This window comes from Egretta garzetta, unplaced genomic scaffold, assembly GCF_000687185.1.
Source record: "Egretta garzetta isolate BGI_Z169 unplaced genomic scaffold, ASM68718v1 scaffold126, whole genome shotgun sequence".
NCBI classification, from domain to species: Eukaryota; Metazoa; Chordata; class Aves; order Pelecaniformes; family Ardeidae; genus Egretta; species Egretta garzetta.
The window spans coordinates 1883325-1909527 of record NW_009260128.1 but is presented as its reverse complement, the minus strand read 5'-3'; the positions used below and the strand labels follow the sequence as shown (position 1 = coordinate 1909527).

Below are 26203 nucleotides of genomic sequence, written 5' to 3'. Positions count from 1 at the left end.
GGGGCCCCCATCGAGGCAGGGGTGGGAGAGGGCAGCTGGTCTCTGCGGTGCTCTCCAGGGAGCTCCCGCTCACGAGATGGCCTCTCGCTTGTATTAATGCCATCCGAAGTTAACTGAGGCACTGTGCTTTTCCAGAAAGTCCGTGCATTGGCGCGTCTGGTTATGTGGGAATAAACAACGTGGAGGTTTCCATCCCTCTGTCTTCATAGGGAGGACTTGGTAATTTGACACCCGACCTCTTAACCCAGGCATCTTTTGTAGAAACTAAATTGCCTTCCCCACGGGGAAGAATTTGAAGGAGGCTGTTAGTTTCAATGAATTCAGCATCATTGCCCCACTAGCCCCCTCTCCGCTACGATACTGCGAAAGGAGACAATTTGGCTCCATATGACTAATGCGCTTCTTTAAAAAAAGAAAAAATTAAAAAATTTAAATTTCAGTCTTATCTGAGACTATTGAGTCTATATCTGAGGTTAGTGTTATTAATTCATAATGACCTTCCGCGTGGCCTTTATGGGCTGAGATTGCTGTGCATGTTAGCACATACCGAGTAAAAATATTGCTGTGAAATGATAGACTGTATTTATAGACAACAGGGCAAAATCCTAGCTTCTAATAAAAAAAAAAAAAAAAAAGAGAGAGAGAGAGAGCATTTACGCACTTTTAATGAGTATTGAGCTTGCCAAAAACTCTCAAATTGGTCCAGAGGTTTGGAATGAAGAATTATCATTTGAAGACGAGCAATACAAGTTCTGCTGCAATTTCAGTAGCAATCCCCAGACCTGTTTTCTTTATGTCATGAAAACTTTAGAAACATGAACAGTGCTGAATTGCCACTGGTACTGAATACTGTGGCTTTTATTGTTGCTTGGGTTCTTCTGTATATTCAAGAAAATAATATATTACTTATTAATAAATAGAAGGTAACTAAAGATGACTGTGATCTAGTCTGTTGAAAATTTCTCAGTACCCTTAATTTGTTAGTAAATTCAATATATTTTATTTAAGCAGAATCATATATACAGTATATTAACTTTTTTCCAGGCAATCTTTACTCAGCACAGAAAGGCCAGATGTATGGGAATTGTAAAAAATCAGGATATGCATAAAAACTGTTCAAGTGCATAAAGCAGCCCCATCTGGAAGACATCTAACAGAAATGAAGTTGTACAAAACCATTCCATTGATAATAAAGCTAATTTTTATGGGTCTGACAAGTATGTAATTATGTTCAGTGGTGCTTTTCAGATTTTATCACAGTCAATAAACCGCAGTGGTAATTTCATTCCCATTTGACATATTTACATGGAAACATTTGATTGGAGGAATTAGTAACCCTGAAAGCCTTGATAGATATGTTTTAATGATCTGTGACCTCCGCAGTCCCTCATCTGTTTATTGTTGCAACAGGCGAGAAGTCGTTCCTCTGTGACCTTTGTGGCTTTGCCGGCGGGACACGTCATGCCCTCACCAAGCATCGGCGGCAGCACACAGGTCAGTAAAGCTGTCTTTACTCTTTGCTATATTTTCTCCAGCAAGGGACTCCCTCTACGCTGGGGAGTAACGCAAGTCAAATAGCACGTTACAGCACAAATAATACATCGGCTCATTGTTTACTTTGCTTTTTCTCGGTTTTGTAAAATCGTTATGCCCAAGGTCTACATCAAATCTGTTAGCTGGGAGTTTGAATAATAGCTTGGTGGGACGTGGGGGGTATTTTTGGTCTTTTTTCTGAAGGAAGTAGAATTGTAAAGACTGGCTTTCTTCTTTAACTGAATGCTAAGTCTGCTAATTTTTTTTTTTTTTCTAAGGCCCAAATAGATTACCTACTGTGAAGATTTTGCAAGAGTCTGCTAGAATGTCCCTGGGTGAAAATTAGAGACTACATATAGATTAATCCATTATTTTGGACTGAGACATAGTTGAAAGCTAGTGTTTTTTCAGTTGCCCTTTTGTAATTTTAAGATAGTTTGTAATTAATAGGTGCAACTTTAAGAGTTACCACATGGTTGGCATGTAAAGCAGGATTTCTCTCCCAGAATTAGTAAAGCTTTCCTACCACCTGGTTATAAAAATTTAATATCAGCTAAAATTAAATTGGTTCTTAGTTTCAGAAGACCAGAAAAAGTGTAAGTATTAAACATTTATTAATACATTTTACCTTAATTGTGCTTTTTAGTAGTTCCTTGTAAGTGTTTGATTATTTGAATAGGTTTTGTTCAAACAGACGCAGAAGTGTTGCTGCTTAAGCCACTGCAGTTTTTGTTTTACTGACTATCATGAGGATAATGTAATATCATCAGGAATTGCTGTGTGAGTTAAGTGACCATTGTCTAACGTACAGTGGAAAGAAATGGCTAACAAATGAAAAGCTGTAGTTGTTACATCATGAATTTTCCATGGATTTTGTAAAGGAATCTCAGTGGGAGATTTTATTATGTCCCTGAATAAACTAATCTCGATTCAGGACATACACCGTCTAAGTCCGTAATTTCCTGGAGAGCAGCTACTCTCTTTCTTGAGAGCCTGAAGCCATTCTTTCCACCCTGTTTTCAGTTTATTAAAGCAACCATATTTGGAGGAGAGTCTGATGCTTCCAAAAAGGTGGGGGTTTCGGTGCCAGTCAGGCAATATCTTGAAATGGATAAGCTCTAAAAAAAAAAAAAAAAAAAAAAAAAAGAAGCAGGGCCAAATTTTGCTTGCAAGTCTAGTAATCGTACTTCCAGAATTTTTCTTCTGATAACAAGGAACATACGTTTGTGTGAGAGTACTGCCGCAGGCAGTTCCCATTCACTGCAGGAAGTTTGTATTTTTAAAGTGTCCAAGAAAAGGCATTTAGTAAATATAAGTTCTCTTAGTATTACACTCTCTGAATGATAACAGCAGCAATTGCACCTACAGGAATGGAAGTTGTGTGCTTCAGTTGTAACTAACAGTTTACATTTTTCTGGAGCTTTGAAGAATTTTCACATGTTGGCTGAAGTTTACCAAATGCAGGCTACGAATGAAAATTTTTTTTTTTTTTTTCCTTCAGCAGAAAAAAATCATTGGTATCAATAGGATGGGAACTACCTTTTAGTTTTTATTGGCTTGCCCTGTGGCACCCTGGGGTCATGCGTATGTCTAGGAATCGAAGTCAGTGCAGCTACACAAATGGTAAACAGTCATCTCAGAATGTAGAAGAAATGCATATTCTTGTCTTCACCCTTCTTGTCTTTACCTATTATGTGAGTGCAGGTCTGGTTTCTCAGAACTGTAAGCCCTTATCATTGGTTATATAGTTACATTTTTTGTACCATTAGGACACAAGCCGATAGAAAAAAATATTTTATTTCCTGGATTATTTGCAAAATCAGGCTGAAAATATGGAATGTTCCTGGTGAAAAGCTGTCCAGGTTTTCGATGGCATTTTGCCCTCCTTTTGCCAGTATGGTAGAGACTTTTGTGCTATGATCACAGGGTTTCACAGGTTATAGATCATGAAGCTTGCATCTAGCAGGCATAACTTTATATTTTATGTCAGGACTGGAGGCTCGTTATTACTTTGCTATTAACTTTATACTATACAGGACAGTATCTCAGAGGCAGAGGGATCTATCTTTTTGGCATTTATCTGCCTCTGTGGCACAAACAATCAGAGATGATTCTTTAGCAGAAAAATTATCTGTAGCTTCTATTTGTTTCAAGGAGAATGACACAATCCACCTTTGCCTGCATGGTGCACTTACATGGGTTCCCTTGTATTTTCATCCAGTGCACAACTTTATCTCAGTCCTTAGCTGCATGCACTCCTCTCTGTACCTGTATTTTTCCTTCTGTGTCCCCAGTTGGCACAATTTTCCCAGAGCAGAGTGCCAAAGCAAATTACAATCAGGTTTGAAAGGGATAGGTATCAAAAATAGTCTAAATGGCTTAAATAATTCCCTACTGTAATACAAGCTGTCTAGGGGGCTGACACAGAACATCTTCCAATCCAAGATTTACTTCTATCACCTGTCAGAGACCCTTGATTCAAGGGCAAATGAGCAAATCCTCACATGTAGTTGAGGAGTCTTAACCGGCTTAACAAGCCTCCTCTTGTCCCAGCCTCAAGGCCTGAGGTCTCCTGACACCCCAGAGAAATGTTCAGTTGCTGATAGATACTTGACACAAGAGAGGACTGGCTGTAGGACCACCCACTTACACTTTTGATGCTCTTGATTCTGGTATTTCTTACTCTGTTTCTCTCTTTTTAGATGAGGTTATTTTTACATACCTGGAGAAATACCTTTACCTTGTGAAAGATGCATTTTCTTTGGAAATAAAACAGGGACCATACAGTATTACTTGGGGTGAATAAGGATGGCAGTCTGGCCCTTGGCCGCTCGAGGAGCAAACTGTAGGGACTAGTTTGGTAAATAGGATGTTATCCCTGGAATATCTGGAATATCCCTGGAAGTCTTTGGGTTTTGACTGAAGAGAAGTGCAGGAATATTTAACTGAAAGACAAAGCCCTTAGTTTTAAGACTTGAAAAATACTTGTACTTAATTTGTTTGCAAACATGATGCATCTCCATACAGATTTCCTTGGTATAGGTTTTCTCAACTGTAAAGTAGAACTGTGAAGTAGAAAAAAATAATTTGACCTATCAAAAGATCCCTGGTGTTTCACCAGTTGACATTTTTATTCTCTGTTAAATATGTTATGTCCTTAATGACTGAACTTGTCCTGTGAGAAGCGCACACTTTGAACACAGGATAAGCTATCTTTGGCTGATTTTGTCCTGGTGAAATGTTCTAGCATTGTTTTATGATCTGAATGCATCTTCTTCCAGTCCTATTCTGCAAGAATCAGTCTATGAAATTCCGCAAGTCTTTCACTGGCTATGTAAATATCAGTTGCCTGATCTTCTATTTTGTGAATTGAAGCAATGGTAACTTCAAGAGCGCTCCAGAATTTGACCAGAATTTTATCACACTGTAAGAAATACTTACATCTCTGTCTTTGTCGAATGCTGTATAATAGACACTTGTGGCTGCCTAGGCTGTGAGCAGAAACTGTCTTTAGAAACTTAGACCACTTGCAATGCCAGATGGTGCTATGTGGTAAATAAGGGACAGCTTGCGGAGCTGCAAGAACATATATGCCGTAGTCCTGGTGCCTCAACATGACTGGGAGGAAAAATTTTCATCCTTTGAGTCATCCTGAAACAATTCTTTTTGATTCATATTTTGTCCCAGTAAGAAAATCTGCCTGAAGATAGAAAGATAAATAATGTTGCAAATTTCAGTGTTGGCTGAATTTAGAATTAGTTGAATTCCACAGAGAATTTAAGTGATTATCTGAATTTTATAATAAAAAAGAATAAATAACCTCTAAATCAGCTGCCAAAACCACTCACGCACATACAAAAGAAACATATAATATCACATAATTTAAATATTTTGCCTTAATCATGATCAACTAGGAAATTGCATAACAGAGAAAAAACAAGCAAGGGTAATTATTTCTGGCTTGAAATGAAAACATGAAAACACTTAATTCTTAATTTTAAAACTTCTTTTTTAATGTTCTTATTATTGTTCTGCTCTCCTTTGTCTGCCTTTTGGTATCACTCTAGTTTTCTCTTCTTCTATATGTTGCCCAGTAAACTACCATTTCGCGCTGTAGTAGCTGGCTCAATCCAACAGCGCTGATCGGTCACAGCCTGTGTTCTCTTGCATGAAATTCCTTTTTTAATGCTGGTTAGTACTCCTGCAGAAAAAAACCCCATCCTCATCTTCTACACAATGGCAGTCTACATTTGTTTCTTGTGTGGTGGTTGTGGTGGAATCTTCCTGGGGACCTCAGAAGTACATTACAGTAGCAGAGCATTAGAGGGGAAGTACACTTACTGTGCACAGCAGTTCCATGACAGTCACCTATGGAACTGCTTTAAGAAGATTGTGTCTTTGTTCAAATATTTTCATGAATTCTTGAAGGTGGTAGCTTATATCGTACAGATCACTGTTTGTATGATTGCTTCTGCTCACTCATTTCAATCTTGCGCTTCTCAAGACATTTATAGGTCAATGTAATAAAGAAAGAAAATTTAATAATATATGTGTTTTTATCCAGATGAGTGACTCACTTTGTGTTTCTATTTCTCATGTGAACTGCTCTTTGACTTTAATGTGTAGTTACATTACTCGGCATTGAATTTAATATATAATGTAGCCTCTTCCCTTCAACTTCCCCACCACAGCTTAAAAAAATTATAACATTGAATACCACAAAAAATGTAGCACAGTAAGACGACTTGCTGCTCTTCTCAGCAAGAGGAGAGGTGAAATTTGAAGAGGATCTGTGTTGTTTTTCCTTTTCCATTTATGCCAACATTTGCAGCAGAGTGTGGAACTTGATTATAGCAAACCTTTGTCCAGAAATGACACCAAAACCCTGGGTATCTTAAAACTTTCTCTCTCAGAGGAATTGTCTAGTAGAACAGTTTTCCTCCCATTTCTGAGCATACAAATGTCAATCATTTTTTGCTATGGAAGAGCAACCCTATGGCGTCTGCAGGGTTTCTCATAAAAAAAGCAAGGGATCAAGGATGCACTTATTTTTATATGTCTGATATGCAAAAAAGTTGACCAGACTTAAAGGGAACAGAATTTGCTTTAATATACTTCAGGCTTCGTTAGCAAGCCTGTAAGTGCCTCTCCAGGGAACAGCCTTAACAAACACTAGGAATAGTTGGAAATAAGAAGAAAAAGTCCTGTAACATGTAAGCAGATGGCTGCGTTTTGTGGTCTACTCATTCCTTAGGTCAAATGAAACTTACAGAATTCTTTCTGTGCTGCTCAACACATCACATGAAAGACAAATAGGACTGAAAGCAATAGTTTCCTGTTGAGACAACTGGGGTAAGATTTCTTCCATCTTACTAAGATTCTGATTAATTGCTCAAGACTTGCAAATTGAAGGCACCATTTGATTTTTGGGTTTTTTTCCTTCAGTTATGTGAAAGCTGGGTTCTCAGTAGCATTCATATAAATGCTGTATGTGATCTATAAGTAAAAATTGGACAGTCATGATTGTAAATAAAAATTTCACTTTGCTATCCACAAATCAACATCTATCACCAAGATTTATAGTTTTTGTTATTGTATTATTTCATTTGTCCTTTAAAAAGTACACATTAAGTACATAACTGCACAGAGAAACTTATGATTGCAGCAAGGTATGCTCTGTGTCCTAAAAAGCTCATCATCAAAGCCAGAGAACTCAAAAGAGGTAAAACCAGAGAAAAGAGGAAGAAGGGTCAAGAAAAAGAAAACCAAATTGGGGGTGGGGGTGGGGGGGTGGCGCAAGGAGAGGGAAGCTAAGATAGATGCTAAAATAAGTCAGTGCAGAATTTGGGGAGGCAAGAAAAAAGAAAGCCTTAGTCATGGTGGTTTAAGAAGAGGAGAATGAGTAGAGCTGAGAAGGCTAACTGGTTAGCAGCAGGCTTAATAACTGCCTTTGTACAGACTGGTGCTCCCCATGAGCTGACCCTTTTATCAGTTGCTTTCCCAAACTTTTGATTGTTGGAGCTAAAATTTTCCATGTCAAGTGACTTAACTGATGCACTTCAGAAGTTGCTTGCAGTATTGTCAAAAAACCAAAACTATTTCTTCTTCTGTGATGCTGTGGTTAGGAAACATGGCTTTTTGAAAGTGCTTGTGTTAAAAACAAAATAAAAACTCCTAAAGATAGTGGGTCCTTGATCTTGGAATATGTGTCCTTCCTTTTTTCCCCCCACAGTGCTTATTGCCCACTGGGGCATTTTGGGTCACCTGTCCTTCTTTTTTGTGGGCTTTGTTATTGATAAAGTTAGAGATGGTGAGGTGAGGCACAGACAAGTCTTCTATAATGGTAAGGTGTTGGGGTTGAGGTGTTTTATCTTTATTAATCTTTAAATATGTAGAGTTGATCCTTACGCACACATTTTTGGATACAGTTTTAACATAGTTATTACATAGTGTTGTTTAAAAAATGCTATCAGCATTGCTTTTTTGATTTGTGTTATTTTAATTTTGTATGAATTAAGTCCTTGACTGGGGGTGAGGGAGAATCCTCCTGGAATATTTAATGGCAGCCCATACAAAAATAAAATTAAATTTATTGCCTGAAATGTTTGGGGGCAGGAAAGGGGGAAGGAAAATTGGTACACAAAGGCTGATAGAGAGTATTCTGGCCCAAAGATGAGGAAGACAAAAGATACTTAAATGAGTAGGTCTGTGGAAAACTTAAATAAATAAAAGTACTGCTGCTACAGCTAATATACTCTTCAGCAGCCCCCAGCACAAAGAAAGGCCTAGTCTTCTTCTAGATTTTTTTTTCAACTGTACTTATCAATCTGGTTAATTTTCCATAAAAATAGATACTTTTTCTCATGTGCAGCTGCTAAGAATTACAGGCCATGCTAGGCCGTCTTTTTTCCTCCCAGTTTAGTTGGCTTTTGTTGCGCGGTGCTGCTCTGATGTATTTTCTGTCAGGTGAGATTTACACATAGTCCACTTGACAGGAGCAGTTAGCCACAAGGATTTCCTAAGGAGAAACTTCCTGGAGCAGCGGGCAAGGATTATCATTTTTCTTTTGGTCACGATGGAATTTGCAAGCCCTCCTGGCTTCCACAGGCCCTCGCTCGTCCGTCAGCCCCGCTGGCCCTGCCCCAGCGCAGCAGCAGACCTTTACCTAACCCATCCTCCCCTGAATGGCAAACTGAAAATCTCCTTTCAGTTCAGATCTGTTTGGTTTTTTTTTTTTTTTTGGTTGTTTTTTTTTTTTTTTTTTTTTTTTTACAAGGGGGCAAGTTGTCAAGGTTCTAATGCATTTTAAATGAAAGCAGTTAAAATAAGTATGTATGTTATCTAAAATACCTGTGGCTTTACTACTTAGGCTTGAAAATGTTGCTATCTTCTTTAATACTAGGAGATAAAATAAATCAGGCACAGGAAATCTTCAGTTCAAGAACAGGTTACGTTGCTAGGGAGTCTACGGCCTCCCGGAGAGTTTAATTGAAGCAGCAGCCAGTACCATTCAAGCTGCTGGGAGAATCAGCTTCTCCAGAGCAGAGAGTCAGTGTCTGACAGGAAAACCCCATTTGGGGCAGGAAAGACATACTTTCTAGTAGTCTCAATTTGTCCAGCGTAGAGGCTTCCTCATCGTATCCTGTCCCTTCACCTTTCCTAGTCCCATGAAACGATAAATGAAAAATAGTAGCTGGTATTCTCTCCAGCAGCTGCTAAAAGCAATTATTCCAGCTCTTTATGGAGCTTTCAGAAGCTGCGCTGTTGTCCTTCCTTAGAGCCTTACAGGCTTTTCAGGCCTGAGGACCATGCATTTCTTTTTCCCTTTGGAGGCAAAAAACCCCAACAGTCTCCAAGAATGAAAAATGCAGATTTCTCTCTCTTCTCAGAATTCTGGCAAAGTCTCTTCGGAAGTTTTGAGTAGTCTCTCATGCTTTAAGCAGGCTTGAAAAATCTGGCTTGGAGGCATGGCAGCTTGGGAGTGGCCTTTTGGTCTTCTGCTGGTAGTGTGTCTCCTGTCAGTCTGAAACACTGCAAATTGTACCTGCTAAGAGGCTTAGTGTTCAATTTTGAAACTGCCTATTCTAGACCTCTGAACTGTCTACAAGGTTGATGCCCATCCCTAGCAGTTTTATTCAGATTTCTTAAGTTAGGGATGCTGATTCTGTATGTACTCTTTAGGATTAACACTTCTGAAGGCTTCCACAATCCAGTCAAAATCACCTAAGTTAGGAGCTGCCTTCTGTATACATACAGAAATCTGTTTCCTCCCTAAATGGTAATTACATGTTCCTGTAAGCCACACAGAATATTTCTGGAGCAACCAGTTGGAAAAATGGGATGCAGGTGTCTTAGGTAGGCGTCACAGTATGTGTATCTGTCATGAGATTTTGTCTTAATGTCTTCTGAGAGCTGGACCCCTCCACTGGAAGGGAAAATACTCTCTTCACATAATTTATAAGCTAGAAGGTTTTATCTTTCTTCAATTAGTAGTCCTTCAGAAATTTTCAGTGCAGTTGCACATTAAGCAGAGGTTGAATTTTAGTCTTCTGAAAATATTATTCGCCTAATGTAGGTCTGGTGGGTTTGGTGGTTTCTTTTTTTGTTTTTGGTTGAGGTTAGGTTTTTTTCATTAACCTTTCAAGTCCTTCTGCTGAAATTGGCCCACTGTTCAGAAAAGATTCACAAGGGCAGAAGGAGAGCAGGCAAGAGAGGGGGAATGGAGCACCGAGTTCTGGTTCATATTCTCAGTCCTGGTTTATGTGTATTATTTAATGGATAAGATGAAAAATCCAGGACCAGAAACAAAGAACAAAGTTGCTGTCCTCTCAGAGATGTTCCTTTCTGAGCAGGCACTGAATACAAGCTTCAGATGGATTTCTCGCCTTTTGTCTCCAACAGTGTTGCTTTCAGGGCTGTGCATGGGCCCAACTTCAACAGAAGCTGTGTGGTGAGAAGAATGCCTGTCACCTGGTGATGATTTTTTTTTTTTTTCAAAGCAGATTTAAAACCAACCATTTCACCAAAAATTTTCAGGAAATAAAGCCCAGTAGCATGGTTACCCTGTTTCAGTGCTGTTGTTTTCCTTTTTCCTGCTCTGTAACGCCATGTGGGGAGTCAGCTGGCTACTGATTTGTATATATCACAGTGAGAATAGTATTTTGCAATTAATACACTGTATTTGGAAATTTATTTTGTATTTGTGGTTTTTATATATACATGGACTAAAATCTATCTTGAGGGATTTGCCAGAAATTTAGACTTGTGTTTCTTTTCTGTTGATGAAAACTGATAATGCCTCTCTTCTCTTGCCGCCTTCTAGGAGAGAAGCCATTCAAATGTGATGAGTGTAACTTCGCTTCCACAACACAATCGCATCTGACACGACATAAGCGTGTCCATACTGGGGAAAAGCCTTACAGATGTCCCTGGTGTGACTACAGGTAATGAGTCATTAACTAAAGCATGATGAGAGAAGGGTTAAGGTGATCAGATGAGGTTCATTTGAAGTCACCAATAAAAATATATTGCCATTAAAACACCATCAGGGCAGCAGTAATTGCATATTAAATTAGGAGCTAAATTTAAAAACTTAGTCTTTAGTATTTAGGTATGACTTTATAAAGAAAAACAAATGATGGGAAACCTTTTAGTGGTAACACTGCAGTGCTAATGTTGAGTGTTTGTTTCACAGCTGCTCTAGTGTCTGTTAGAATTCTCCATGGTGAGGCCGCTTATCTGCATCGCCTTTTCAAATCAGTTGCAGTTTTGAAATTTTTCTCGGTTGAGTTGCAACCATTTCACCAAGAAAGGAGAAGTCCCCTAAAAGGCTTAGCAGCCTAAATACTCACCAGACACTTATTAGAACGGGAAGCAACTGGAGCTAGTTACACTGCTGCAGAGTCTGTTTTTTCTGCTCCAGTTTTCCTTCTCCTTGCCAGCCAAGTTGTTCAGATGAGAGTTGGCGGTGGGGTGGATGCATGGAAAGTCTCCCATGTTCCACCATTAAAACCCATCCTGTTAGGACAGTAGATGAAGTTCTCAAAAATGACATGAAGGGACAGTTAAGATTACTTGTGGTGCTCATCCCATGTGTCTTTTTTTCATTATAGACTACTTATTAAATGATCTCATCTTGCTTCTTAAATGATTCTTTACTCTCCTTAAACATACTTCTACAATCCTGAATACTTTCAGTGCCTTGCAGTGAGGTGGTTAGTCTATGTGTACTCTAAAGGAATCCTTAGAAGTTATTCATGAGCAATTTGCAAGAGCTGACATCCAAAAAGTTTTTAAAAAATCAGTATTATATTTGATAAATGGCATGATTATGTAATTAGACACATGCTGTGATGCATGCACGCAAGAGGAGAAAGTTAAACATTTGATTATACCACTATAGCATTTTTTAATTTTCTTTTAATGCTGAGCATACAATGGTAATGTTCTTTTAGTGTACGTTTTAATGTAGTTTCCTATAACAAGTTTATATAACAAAGGCTGGCCGCTCTCATAATACCTGGTTTCACACTATTTATGAGCTGTTTTAAAGAAAGCTCCTGTACAGAAAGCTTCTGCAGTGATCATGCAGTTTCTGTATACAAAGTTTTGTTGAATTGGTTTGTGCGTGCATGTAGCACATGTTGTGCAAACTTCTGTATTGAGCACCCATTAAATTACTGCCTAGAACTGCAAAGAACTGAATTTGATAACCCTGGGGGGCCTTCCATTTCTGTGCTGCTACCTTAGGAGTCTTCCTGCCTTTTTCTTTTCTTTCTTTTTTTTTTTTTTTAAATAGAAGTGTTTCTGTCAGCTTCAATAAGTCATCTAAGAAAGAGAGGTGGGTTTGTGTTTGTCAGAGTGGTTGCATTAGAAGGTTTGTGTTGAGTTAAGTGAGAGCAGATAAGCAACAGTGTGACATGATGTGCTGCGATGAAGGTAGGAGGAGTGCTATCTTTGATGCTGCATGTTTGAGGAGGCATAATCTTGGGGTCATCTACTTCAGTGAACCATCCTGATTGGAAGGAATAGTCTTATTACAGAACTAAGTAATGAGAGGTGAGTTATGGTGGGCTTGAGCTCCTGGCTTGAAGACCCTAGAGACTGGGAGCATTGTAGATGTGAATTAGTTTGCAGTTTGGGGTTTGTTACACACACAGTGAATCTGTATGACAACATACGTAACTTTAATGCTCTGTTTAGTGAAAGATGGGAGATCATTTTTCTTTGCACGCACAGTTTTTTATATGGGGTAGAAATTCCAAGAAATGACAAGGTTTTTTACTAATATTTTATTATACTGGAGGTTATTAGAGAAGAAGCAAGCATAACTTATTTTATCAGGATTAACAAGAAGTCTCTGAGCATCCCCTGCCTCTGTATTACTGAAAAATAAATGTTTCATGGTAATAGGATGTTAGTTTCCATCCCTTGCAGGCCAATTTTGACCTAATCTTTGGAGGCTGATCTCTACAGATACCAGCTGATGAAGATTTGATTCTGCAGGAAATTTGTTCTGAGCTCAGCTGAAAAACATCTGGCAGGGATGCAGGAATCAGAGTGCTGCTGCTGCTGCAAGTTCACAGAGGCAGTGAGGCACTCTGTGTAGCTGCAGAGGGGCTGCTGTATTTATTAACTCAGCAGTCCTGCTTGTGCCTGCCAGTTTCCACAGTCCTGGGCTATTAGCCAGCCTTGTTGGCAAGTCTATTTTTTGCTCTCTATCCACCTCTCTCATTTCTCTCTCTCTCTCTCTCTCTCTCTCTTTGTTTTAAAATATAATTTTAAGGGAATCGCACGTTGCCTCCATGTCAACTCACCCAGTACTATCTCTTTCATGGAAAGGTGTTAGCAACCCTATAGACAGTGTCCTTCATAGCAGTTCAGCAGATGGTATATACTCTCGCGAGTGTTACCTACAGAAAACATAAAATCAAGATTTTAAAATTTTCTGGCCTAGTGATAAAATTCACCCCCAGCACTAGTGGTCGAGTTCTCACTGTGGTGCTTTCAGCTCAGCCCTTGCACTGTCAGTTCATCCAGACTATTTCAGATGTTGCTGTTTAGTGTTGCTTGGCAACTGCCGACTCTTTAATGACCCTTGTAGTTTCAGCAAGGTGAATATTCCTCATTTCATGTATGGATATGGAGAAGAGTATTGTTAGTGCTACCATAAAGTCTCCTTTCACTGATAGGTGAAGTGATCTCTCTGTTCTGTAAAGTAGTTTGAGACACTTGAATTAAGAGAGTGTCTAAATACAAGGTATTTTAATTATATGTGTTCAGCTCATCGGTGCTCAGAGAGTTCTTAGAGATTCCTGGTTTCAGGCTTTTCAATTCCTTGGGAAGAAATTGTGAACAGTCATCCTGCAAAAACTTGCCAGTGTAGTGAGTGAAAGGCTAGCTAACCCTGGCTAGAAGTGCAGAAAGAAAGGCTATTAAAAGAAACTAATCTGAATTTAGGAACTGTTATGATAATCTGGATCACCTGTGACTTGGGCAGGCACCTGGAACTCTTTTTTTTATTATTATTATTTTTTTGCTTAGTAGCAAAAACTGAAGTGAAATAGGCTGTAAGATACTGTGGGGAAAAGATTGATTTTAGCTGCATGGAATAGAAAAGGGAACTTACTCCCTGTATAACCCACAGCATGGGAAATTCTTTTCTTAACTAGAAAAAGACATGAATGGCTGTGGTTTTCTGAAGTGAATAATAAACTAAACTAGTGTTTTTAGCCCACAAATTAGATATTCTCAATAGTATGCATATTCTCGATAGTATGCATATTCCCCCAAAGAAAATGGGAGATTTTGCTCTTTTTATTTTATCAAGTTGCTTTTATAATCTATGTTTACAGTTATACCTAAATATTCTTGCAGAAGTGCTGCCTTCCATCTCTGCTTTTTGTACTGTGACCACTTGATACTTATTTTTGTCTGAATCTTTTGTATCTTGATAACAAAGAAAGGAACACCTGCTTTTCTACATAGCAGCATGCAACTTCTAGTAACAATTATAATTCGAAATTATATTTTCAGTTGAGCTTTTAAAATATAATTTCTTTTGAAGGAAGAACAATATAATATATTCACAAATATAAAATTTGCTTGTTAAATGTTTTGGCTATATTTTTTTACATTTGTGTTTTCAATTTAGGTTTGCCCTATATAGGTAAAAATATGCACAATTTTCCCTTGCATTTACTTTTTCAAATCACACAGCGTGTCTCTCCATTCTTAAGTCAGTTTGTTTTGTCATACAAAAATATTCATTCACTCTTAATTAATGTTCAACTTAATTTTATAATACAGAATTGGTCTCATAGGGCCCTGCACCACCATTACGTATGCAATGCTTATTTTAGATTTCTTAGTCGTTTAAAAAAGATGTGTTACGTGGCTAGACTTTTCAGATTACATGATCTTAGAGTTATACTGACAGCAGTACTGTCTGCATTTGGGAAATGGGCGCGGTAAGTAGTGAAGAGCCGTAAAACCTCCTGAAACTGAACGCCTGTGAACTTCAACTGATTTCTAAATCTGTCAGGCTGTACAGTCTGTGGCCAGACTTTCTAAATGTGCAACTTATTTAGGCACCTGAATTTAACCTGATTTCAGAAGTGCTAAACTCCCCTATGTCTGATGATGCCAATGAAAGATGCAGATATACAGCATTTTCAAAAACCAAACTGGTTTCGTACATGTGTCTAAAGTAAAGAATTAGGACTCTCATTTTAGTCATATGTTAGGCTTTAAATTCAACTCCCATTGGTACTGACTTTCCATGTAACTATCACAGCTTCTCAGGCAAGTAATAATTTATGTTCATGGTGTGTGTGAGGGGGATGTTTCAGTACAAAATAGATCTGGCTTACATTGTTTTGCGGGGGGGCGGGGAGGCGGGGGGGAAGGCAGAGCCCTGCTTTTCTGGCGTAGTTAAATTTGTTGGGGATCAGGGCTCAGAAGGAGCACTGGCATAGTTTCATGATACAGAAATGGTTTTGCTACAACTTTGACCATGAGAGTGTGGGACAGGTATAATGGCAATGTACTTTGTGCCATCCCTGTGCTGTAATTAAACAAAATGACTCTCATTTCTCTGGAATTTGACTGTAGGGTTAATTTTGTATAGAGCACCCATGGCGGTCAGGGGAAGGAGAGGACAGAGGGCAACATCCAGGGGATTGCTGATGTTCCTCAGCCATAGATGAGAGGGTTTAGAAGCTGTATAAAACAAACAGCCAGGCCAGCAAAACAGCATTAATTCCGTAAATGCACCTTTCTATAAAGTATATGACTTGTGAAGGATGTCTTACAAGACTGAGAATAAATAGCATACATTTTTAATATAATTATGTAAACTAAAATAAATATTTTACATTTATTATGCATAATAAAATAATTAGACAACATTCTCTAAGGGATTATGGCATCTGAAATTCCAACTGCAGAAGGATTCATTACATATTTTCAGCAGCAGCGGCAGCATGACTTAGGGGGAGTGACTCCACAGGGGCTACTTTTCTTTTTTTGGACAGCATCCCTAGGGAGTTCCTATTTCCCTCTGACTTATAGTATCTGTTCATAGGTTGTAAAGACCAGTTTATAATATACTCCAGGATTTGCACCTAAGTCATAAGAATGTGCAACGTAAGTGTTTTCTCTCTGTTTATTTTGGTGAATTTAATAACTTCCAGTTGTCTTGGTGTGCTTGCATCAGCTGCGCACTGTTACCTAGTTGTACCAAGGCTAACCAGGGACTACCTTAAATGCTAAAGTAACAATATGTACTTATTCATGGCAAAACTGAAAGGCTGTTCAAGCAACTTCTACATACAAAGAGGAAACAGTGTATTTATCATTAAAACGTTAACATTAATATGCTCCTTGTAACCAGTGAAATTTAATATGCATGTATGGGAAACAACTAGGTTATACAACTGTATGGAACATTAGGCTGATGAGGACTCCAAGCAGCAACCACCACTGCACTATGGAAGAACACTTTTATATATATATATATCACGAAGGCAGAATTAGGCAAAAAAAGTGAATATACTTTGTGCTAGTAAGAAATTGCTAAGGACAATAACGCATGCATGTAATAGAGCAAACGGCCTTCAGGAAGCCGTTAAGCTGCTGTTGTGATCAGCAGCAGGAGTTGAAGGTATCCAGCGCCTTGTGCTAGCAGACTTATAGACAAATGAAGATAGAAGTTTAGAGAGAAATTCTGTCAGTGCATGGGCATAGTTCCCAGGTGCAAACTCCTCAGAATATTATTCAGCCCTTAGTTTTTAATAAACATTCAGATAAAATATTTAGTAATATTTCTATTAATCTGGAATAAAATATGTTGTAGCATTTAAATCTATAAAAGAAACGTACTCTGAAATAAAATTCACATATAGCCGCAAAACCATTTTAATTATTCTAGTGCGCGCATGGCGTGCAACACAATGGTTAGTATTATTCCCTTTATGTTGTTTCTGTTGCTTAATAAAACTTTTTATGTTCACCTAAGTTATAGCAAATAGTTCATATGGTAAACTCAGAATAAAAATATGCAATGTGGTAGTGCAAAATACAGATCATGTATCAGGTTATCCAAGAGACTTGACTTCACATGTGGCTCCTAACATTAAGAAACTTGTAGAACCAGAAAGCACACAAATAATGCTAGGGCCCTTGCTAGGAGATGTGCATGCTGTTGCTGCAATTTTGGGGCAGTGTACAAAAGAACTTAAATTGCCTCTCTCACAGCTCTCCCTGTCCTCCCTGCCAGGTGCCAATGGCACTGCATGGACTGCTTAAGAGAATGTATGCTTCTTAGAAAACATGGTTGTTCCTTAAAAAAGAACATATATATACACGCACACACAAATATATTAGGGTATGTAGACTTGATGACTATGGTCCACAATGAAATTGTCCTGTTAAGAGTTTTTTGCACAGCATGCAACAGTATAGTCACTTTGCTTTCCATATTTTTAATTAATAGCATAGTAAATGCACTCTACTTGGTAGGAGGGTAATACAGATTTTTATTTATTTTAATGAATAATACTCCTTACAATATGGAAATCCATCAATAATTCCATAGGCATTGGTAGCTCAAGCTTCTTTGTTGTTTTTTTCTTACTTCCATTTATGTATTTATTCTTTTTTTCCTTTTTTTTTTTTTTTCCTGTGGCCACTCTAAGTAAGAGGAATTAAAAATTGCCTTTTTAATTCAATGAATCTGTGATTCTAATGCTAACACTGAACCACCGGACTTACGACTTTAAGGATCCACCCAAAAGTCTTTAAACCCATGATGCAATTGCAAGGATTGATACTACTATTCTAGCCTCATTTTGGATTGAGTCCTTTGAAGAACAATTTCTAAGTGATGTATTTAAGCCTAAATGCCATGCTAAATTACTCAGGGGTGACTACTGAGTTAAATGTTACTGAGACATGCAGCCATTTTGATATCAATGTAAGAATTCCTATATAGTTTTAACTTCTGGCAGCTTCTCTCTGTTGCAGCCTGTCATGATCCGAGCTCAGTGCTCTGTCAGTTTGTTTGTACTTTGATTGATGTTCTGCAAAAACATTCTCAGGTTCCCGATTTCTTTCAGCAGTTACTTTCTCCCCCTTGCTGTTCAGTTTGGGATTTGCCCCTAAACTTTTCTTCTTATGCAGCCTCTGCCCTGCTGTAACTGATGCTCTCTTTTTTTGAATCAGAGTCCAATACAGTGAACCCAAACCCTGAAGTATTTGGTGGTTTTGAAATATGAATAAGACCACTTCATGCAGTGGTCAGATTAACGTAACTAATGTCTTCTATTATCACATTTTATCTTCTCCCTGTCCTCACGCTTCCTTTTCCCTATCACATGCAGTCATCACTGTCTTATCTATTCCTCTTTCTTAAGGAGCATAAATATGTTGTAATAAATATACCTATATTTATATTTAATATATAGTTAATTTATGTTTATAAGTCTGGAACACCAGCATATATTTCAAACTAAAATAATCTTAAGTAGGTTGTATTTTGATAGTAAATAAAATTTTAGTACTAACCTCAAGATGAACGGCAAGGCTATGGTCTTAGCTTTTAGTAACCAAAAAGTCTTGTAATTTCCTGTTCTTACAGTGCTTCTGATATAACTGTACAGTGAAGTTCTTTTATGTCTACAAATAAACTTTCATTTGTTGGGGTAATATGATCTAAAAATAATCACTGGCATCGTAGCTCAATTAAGATGACCCTTTTAGCTAAAAGGTAGTTTTAAAAAAGGCTAAAGCGACTATATATGTTTTCTTTGCTCTTGCCTATTAACACAGAATAAAAAATAAACATGTTTGTTTCTTTTACCATTCCTTAATCCCCAATCCAGTCATTGTAAAAGGGCTAAAGCTATCTTTAGGGGTGGTCAAATCTACGAGGAATTATTATTGCTAACTACCAGCTAACTATCTGGCCAGTAGTTAACAATCTTAAATATTTTGGTGGCATTAAAGGCCTTCAAGATGAAATTAATAGATGCTAGTCTGTTGTGTTACATCTGGTTTATTCACCAGGCAATATGGCTACTACCATGTTAAAAAGTTTCTGTATTAATGCTGTCTTTGTGACAACCTTACCTCTTCCTCCTTCATACATGACATACAAAACAGGTTAAAATGTTGGGAAGTGACAAAGTAAATTCAGTTCAGAAGTGGTCCCAGAAAGAGGTGTAGCCTAGTGCAAGGTGGGGAAGGGAAAAGGATTTTTTCCCTTTATAATCTGATAAAAATGAGAAGAAAGTTGTTGAATAGAAGCTACAGGAAGGAAGGAAAGAAAAGGGAAAATCTGAGCTTTCCTGTTTGAAAAAAATTGCTACTTAGATACTTATAATGCATTAGAATAGGTGAGCAGTTTTCCAAATAAACAAGGCTTTGTTAGAAACTCCTGATTTATTGAAGCAAAATAAACAGGTTGTGCGTTCCAGCAGAATTGCCCTTGTCTCTATGACAGCTTCTGAGCAAATTCCCCTGGAGCAGTACATTGGAGCACTTCAGGAACGCAGGTACCAAAGCCTGTGCCTCCACCATCAGGCTCCCTGCCTCAAAAGTGGGAGTCGTGGGCTCGATGCGGCAGGCCCGCACCTTTGCAGTGTGGCTGGAGGGTGTTTGCCAGGGGCCACGATACGATACGGTGGGACTGAGGCTCTGGGGCAGAGTCAGCACCTGGGCTTTGGGAGGCTGGTGCTCCCGGCCACTCTCTCCCCAGTGGGGTAGGGAACCCCTATGGACTGAAAGCCCATCTCAGAGATCTTCAGCTCCCTAGACAATCTGCTTTGGAGGCAGAGGTATCAGAGATTTGGGAGCCCAGAGTTCCTGCGATGTTGCTTCACAACCCATGGGTTCAAAGCTGTTGCTTAGGTTTGGCCAGCAAAAGCCTTGGCAGGAACAAGGAGAGCCTGTCTTGAGGCTTCCCTGTGCCTTGCAGCTCTCCATACCATCAGTCGCCTTTTCTCTTTCCTGAGCTGCTGGGAGAAGATAGTGCATTCCCCATAGGAAAATGTGGCATAGGGAGCACAGGCCATTTGGTATACAACAGCTTGCCTTCCCTAAAACCATTCTGCAGACCCTGCTGTATGATACTCCACGGATCAGAAGTGTATTTCACTTGAGGCTTTACTTGTACAGAGACAGTCTGGAGAGGAGCCTATTGTCCAAGTAACTTATTAAGTTGCTTGTTACAACTATTTTGTCCTGGTTGGATGGGGTTTGTGGTTTTGCTAGGCCTGTTTAGGTCTGAATAGCAGGTGTAGCTATTGCTGAGACTCCTTAGGGAAGCCAGCACATAAAGCCCTCAGTTTTGTTATTGCAAGTGATGGAGTGCTGCTCTGGTGCTATCATTGGTTTTGGGGTTTTTTTTGAAAATCACTTTAAAAAAAATCTCAGAGACATTTGCACATGCTGCGTGGTGGTCAGTTAGCATTTTAGTTTCCAGTTTCCTTTCTGTCTATTAAAAGCATTAAAGTGGTGGTAGTAGCACTCATTGAATTTTGTTTATTATATTATGTTTGTGTGTTTAGCTTTTGTTTTTAACTTGTTGCATACTCCATGTACCTGAATTTTGTGCTTTAATTTTTTTTCTAAATGTGTTCTTTTAATAATGAAAAAATAATTCAGGGGAAAAACAGAATTCAAAATGTATATAAAAAAGTTTGTTCTGCATTCTTGGGTCAAAGCTATTGCTTCTTATGTTATATCCTCAGAGACCAGATGAGGTCTGCACAGCACTCCTCATCTTCCCCTCACGGGTTATACATGCTAAGGCTTAGCATGCCGGGAGCAACAAGCTGGTGCAACACTGTTCCCCTTTCTCCCACCCCCATGGGCCCAGGGATTGGAGTGGAGACATTCCTCAATATTTCACCAACTCCTCCTGTAAATGAACTGAAATAGGGAGGTAGTGGGAACTGAGAGGGATAAGAAATAGCTGATGCTGCCTAAGAGCAAACTGATTAGTCTTCCTGAAGTAAAGAGGGGGTTGCAAAGTGACTTCTGATTCTCAAAGACTGCCCAGATCTCCGTGGTGCTCCCAGGGTTGGTAGCACAGCTGCAGGTTGCTCTGTACCTCAGGCCCTCTCACCTCCAGTCCAGTTCTGCTTTGTTTTTCTTTCCACTTAGGCAAACTGCCCAGCTCACTATGAGTCCTAGAATATAGGTCCATACATATAAATGTTTATTTTTAAATAATGCTTTAAAGTAACACTTCTTCTGATGTTCTTCAGCATTGCTATCTTTCTATATTTTTAGTGGTGTTATCATTTAAAAAGCACACAACTAGAAACTCTGCAGTTCATACTACTGTAAAACTATTTGTGTTATAATCCTATAAATATATCAAGTGGTTCTAGTGACATAGACTGCCTGAACATCATCTTACTAGTTCATTGTGATATTACTGGTACCCCTTAGCTTTGTAACTTTATAGCTTTGTCTTTGTAACTTCAGTCCACTCTCCTTCAATCCCTGTTCAAGATAATTATGGATTCTTTCTAACAACTGTAGCCAAGGACATAATTTGTTCTGCTAGAAACCCTATGCGGAACATCTTCCCATACTGAGCTTCCTCAAAACATTTTGGTTGAAATGTTGCATGCACAGTCTGCAGGGTGAACAATACTTAAAATTATTTTGAAGTTGCAGAAAGTATTGTGATTATCAAAATGAATTCTTAAGTTCTGATGATTTTTCATTAGAAAAAATGTGGTATTTCATACATCTTTTTTTAACAAGCTCTTGTTAAAATATGGAGAACCATTTCCAGTAGCAAATTTTGGAGACATCTGCTATGGATATTTTAACATGTAAAAAGCCATTAGTAATTTGTTTTCTTTTCAGGAAAGAGATATGTCTTTAGTTCAAAAGGCAATTTTTATAAATCAGTTGATGAGGATTGATTTTTAGCCTCATGTCCCTAACTTATTCTGAGACTTGCACCAGCCCATCCATCCATCTTCTGTCGGTATCTTTAATAAATTTTTAAGCTGTTGGCCAGTTTCAGTCAAAACTGACACCCTGTAGTGGTTGCTGAGATAATTTAGGTTCCTGACATGTTTCCTGAAAGAGGTGGATGAAGAGAGGAGAGGAAAAAAAAACCAGTGAGGAACAGGCAGGCAAAATTCATCTCTCATAGAATCATAGAACAGTTTGGGTTGGAAGGGACCTTTAAAGGTCATCTAGTCCAACCTCTCTGCAATGAGCAGGGACATCTTCAACTCTATCAGGTTGCTTAGAGCCCCATCCAACCTGGCCTTGAATGTTTCCAGGGATGGGGCATCTGCCACCTCTCTGGGCAACCTATTCCATCTCATGTGGTTCTTATGCTCATGCATCCTTCTTTCTCGCAACCAGCCAGTGTATTGTTCCAGTCTCGCCACCCAGCACACCTGGTTTTTCTTGCCTGATGGGAGTATCTTGAAGGACATGTTGGGGAGCTGCTGTTACTGCATTGGGAGATTTAGTGAACAGGGCAAGAATCCATATGAAGCCAGTTGGTACAGTGCTCACATATCAGTGTTTTTTGGTCCCAAGATAACTGTTTGTTGCAAGTCGTCAGGACAGGTCATTTAAAAGTTAAAACTTGAAAGGTATTTTTAAGGATAAAGAGCTATCTGTATTTTTCTTTAGAGAAGAGGTAGTTTGGAAAAGATCCGTACCCCTGAGATTGAGAGCACTGACATTTCTTATTTGGTCAATGAATAAGAAGAACCTTCCCTTTATATGGATTATTCCACAAGTTCTTTTTTTGGCATTTCTTCTGTTTTCTTTAGGTCATTTACTGATGAACTGTGACATAATGCATAGCTCTAAACAGATATATTTACATGAGGAAAGAAGGAAAGTTTGAACAAATACTAAGTTCTTTTTTACATGGTTTTAGGGATACTGAGCATCCACAAATTCTCATCTTATATGGGGTCCAGTGGCTCTGTACCTATTTGGAATTCAGCCTCTTCATTTAGGTGACTAAATGTGACTTTCATCACATTGTAATTTGAATTTTAATTACTCAGCCTTTAAGATTTTGATCAGCACTAATAAATTATTGCACAGTCATCTTATACGATATTTAGCGGATTGATTTTTTGTATGCTAAAATGTAGCCATTTTAAGGAGCCATAAAAAGTCTTTCAAGTAGAAGAAAAGTTTCAAAGATAAAGGAATTTGTACCAGATTTGTTCAAGTCTTTGTCAGACCAGAGAGGGAAGACCTAAATCTGAGCTCTTGGAAGGACAAAGCAGGTGGCTACTCTCCATTCTGTTTAAATAAATGCAGCAACATCAAGTCAGGCAATCAGCCCAACCCAGCCTGGAGACTGCAGCTTTTAGGAACTGCAGTGTGGTGCCTGGTGGTGGTGCAAGAGGTGAGAGATGAGTATACAAGCGTTGGGTGGTGCTAGCTCTGTTAGTGCTCTAGGCTGTAGAAGTGTATTCTGAAAGGCAAATATAGCATTTGTTCTAGCTGTCCACCTGCATCTGTTCCTGGCTTCTGTCTATATATTTGGTTCTCTTTTCCCTCAGAACAGTATGACATAATGAGAATCTTTGTTTTCTTTTCCTGCTCTGAAGTGCCCATTTTTAGTTTCAGTTCACCAGTAGCATGGCAAGAGTACTGTAACAGAAAGGACAATAACTAAGCCCCTCTCCATCTAAGTGTCTCTGTTCCGTAGTTCAGCTGGGAGTCAGCTCTCACTGGCTTGATAGTGTCTACTGTCATGAGGTTGATGCTATAAAACAAAAATAAAGACAGTGTTAAAGTCCTGGTCCCACTCATGTTAATCACATCACCTCCATGTCCTCAGTGAAGCCACGATTCTCTGTCTGTCGTGAAGTACTTGCTTCTTAAGAGAGAAATGGAAATCCAAGAAGATGGCAACATCTTTCACAAGACTTTTTATCCTGAAGAGTAAAAAAATTAAACTAGGCAAGTAGGTTGTGGGATAAAGTACCCAGATACTTCTAGTTTCCACTCAACTTTGCAGAGAGCATCCCAATCCCCTAAATCATGCCAAAACCCATCCAAATCCAAAAGCAGCTACTCCTTTAGGAGTTTCTATTTTTCACTTCCCTCTGCTGAATTTGCCAATTCTTGCACAAGTAAATTCACTGAGGCATGCTCAGAAGTCTCTGTCCCAGGGAGACGGGTATCTCTGCCTCAAGACTTTTGGTCCACCTTTTAGGTGAACAGGCTTCTATTCCTGGAATCTTGGCTATGTGCTAGAGGCCTGAAAATTAGAGAAGCCAAGATTCATTTAATTAATAATGACAGCGCTGTCCACAGCCTGATCCCAGTTATTGTTTAGGATTCACAGCTGAAAGGGCACAGAACATGGGCTTGGGAGCCTGTTGTTAGAATTTTTTAGGCAAGTTATATGGGGAACATAACTGAAAACAGAAGAACAATTCTGAAAACAGGGATTAGATCTGCTTTTGGCTCCTGGTGTTTCCTCAGTGTCCATTGGCAGAGTTTCAGGAGAAAGGGCATGCGCGGGATATTTCGTGCCAGCTAGTACACTTTCCTGGGACACAGGAGAACTGGATTCAGCCCTCCTCAATATAAAGGGCCGACCAAAACTCAGGTTTTCTACTTCCTAGAATAATGCTTTAATTTCTAGAAAGTTAGGGACACCGGTGTTTCCTTTTCTTGAGCAGATGGGAGCTCCTGATGTTTCATATCGGCTACCTACACTTTCTTTGGAAAAAGTAGACATCTAATTTAGGCAAATCTTGAAACCTACATTAGTTCTTTCTCATCTCCATTAACTGTTTTGGGAATTTGAATGGTTATGAAGAATAGACTAGGTTGCCTTCTAGTACCACCATGCGCAGCAGTGCACCGAAACGAGACAGAAGTTTACTTCTACCCTGTTTTACTGATACCCTGTCTCCCAAACCTATCACTACTCTTTTTGCCTATTTTCTGATTGTCGAGTCCTTTTCAGTGCTTTGATTGCAATTTTTCTGAGGTCAGGACTGATTTTTCTGTTGTTTCTCCATGAAGTGAGTGGCGTAACACCATTCTGTCATGCTATCCTCTAAAGTCATTATGCTGTGCAGTGGGAACATACCAGCTTTCTTGGAGCCAGTTTTTGCCTCGTAAACATAGGATTGCATTTCACCATAGGAGTATAGGAAAGCCTGTACCCTTCTGGTGAAACCTTTCTCTTGCCAAGACTCTGATACTGTTTAATGGCTAAAACCTCAAAGCAGCTTGAACAGCTGGGAGCCTGCATTCAGCTGAAGTGCAATGTCAGTGCCTAATTCCCATAGTCTCCTTAGAAAAATTGCTTCTTTCATTTCTAGGACTAGTAATCCAATATTTTCATGAGAACTAAATGCATATAAATAGAATTTTTCAAACACATGTGCAGTCTTAAGTATCATCCGGATCAGCCTTTGCTGTTTTAGTCTGGTTTTGTTTTAAACCTGACCTTCAAATACGTGCTCTAAATGCTTTTTTGGGTACATTTTTTTTCTGTGTTTTGAGATCATGTCATTGTTACATAGCTGAAGAAAGGGTAGTACTGAAAGCAATGCATCTTGGAATGCAAGTGGAACTATTTAGACTCTTTTCTTTAAAGCACAGCTTCTTGATCTATAACCATCCAGTACTTAGAAAGAAAGGATATCAGGATATTATGAGCCATATTCTTCTGCTGTTCTGTAAACTCTTGGAAATAGCCCTGGAACATGCAGACTACTTCCAGCAGCAGAAGAAATCTGCATACATCTGGTAACAAAAAGGAAACAAATACAAGTATATAGTTTTCTTCCTAAATTTCTACTATTAATTTATGTTTACTTTTTGGAAAATACTTGGATTATTTATAATAGTTACACAGTAAACTCTTGTGGCCTTTAAAGGGGTATGCGGATTCATGACTTGTCAAAGAATTGTTTTACAAGAGTACTGTGATATTTTTAGAATGAGTGCTTAGTTAGAATAGTCACTAAGGGCATGGTATTCACATAGGCATCTTTTGTATGAAACCTGTGTATTTTTAATTATCTATGCATTCTGACTTGTTTTAGTAATGTACCTTTGTATACATACATATGACATTATGCCTATGAATAGGTCCAGTTGTTCTGAAGTTAGTTGTGTTCCTTAGAATAACGTACTGAAT

General features: G+C 38.7%; 1 protein-coding gene across 1 annotated transcript in view; it reads left to right on the top strand.

The window, feature by feature from the left end:
- Positions 1-26203, top strand: part of ZNF407 (zinc finger protein 407) — a 330523-nt gene that overhangs the window by 189650 nt on the left and 114670 nt on the right. The window contains exons 7-8 of the mRNA XM_035896932.1: positions 1411-1494; positions 10856-10976. Of these exons, the coding sequence (XP_035752825.1) occupies positions 1411-1494; positions 10856-10976 (205 nt within the window). The remainder of the gene's footprint in view (positions 1-1410; positions 1495-10855; positions 10977-26203) is intronic.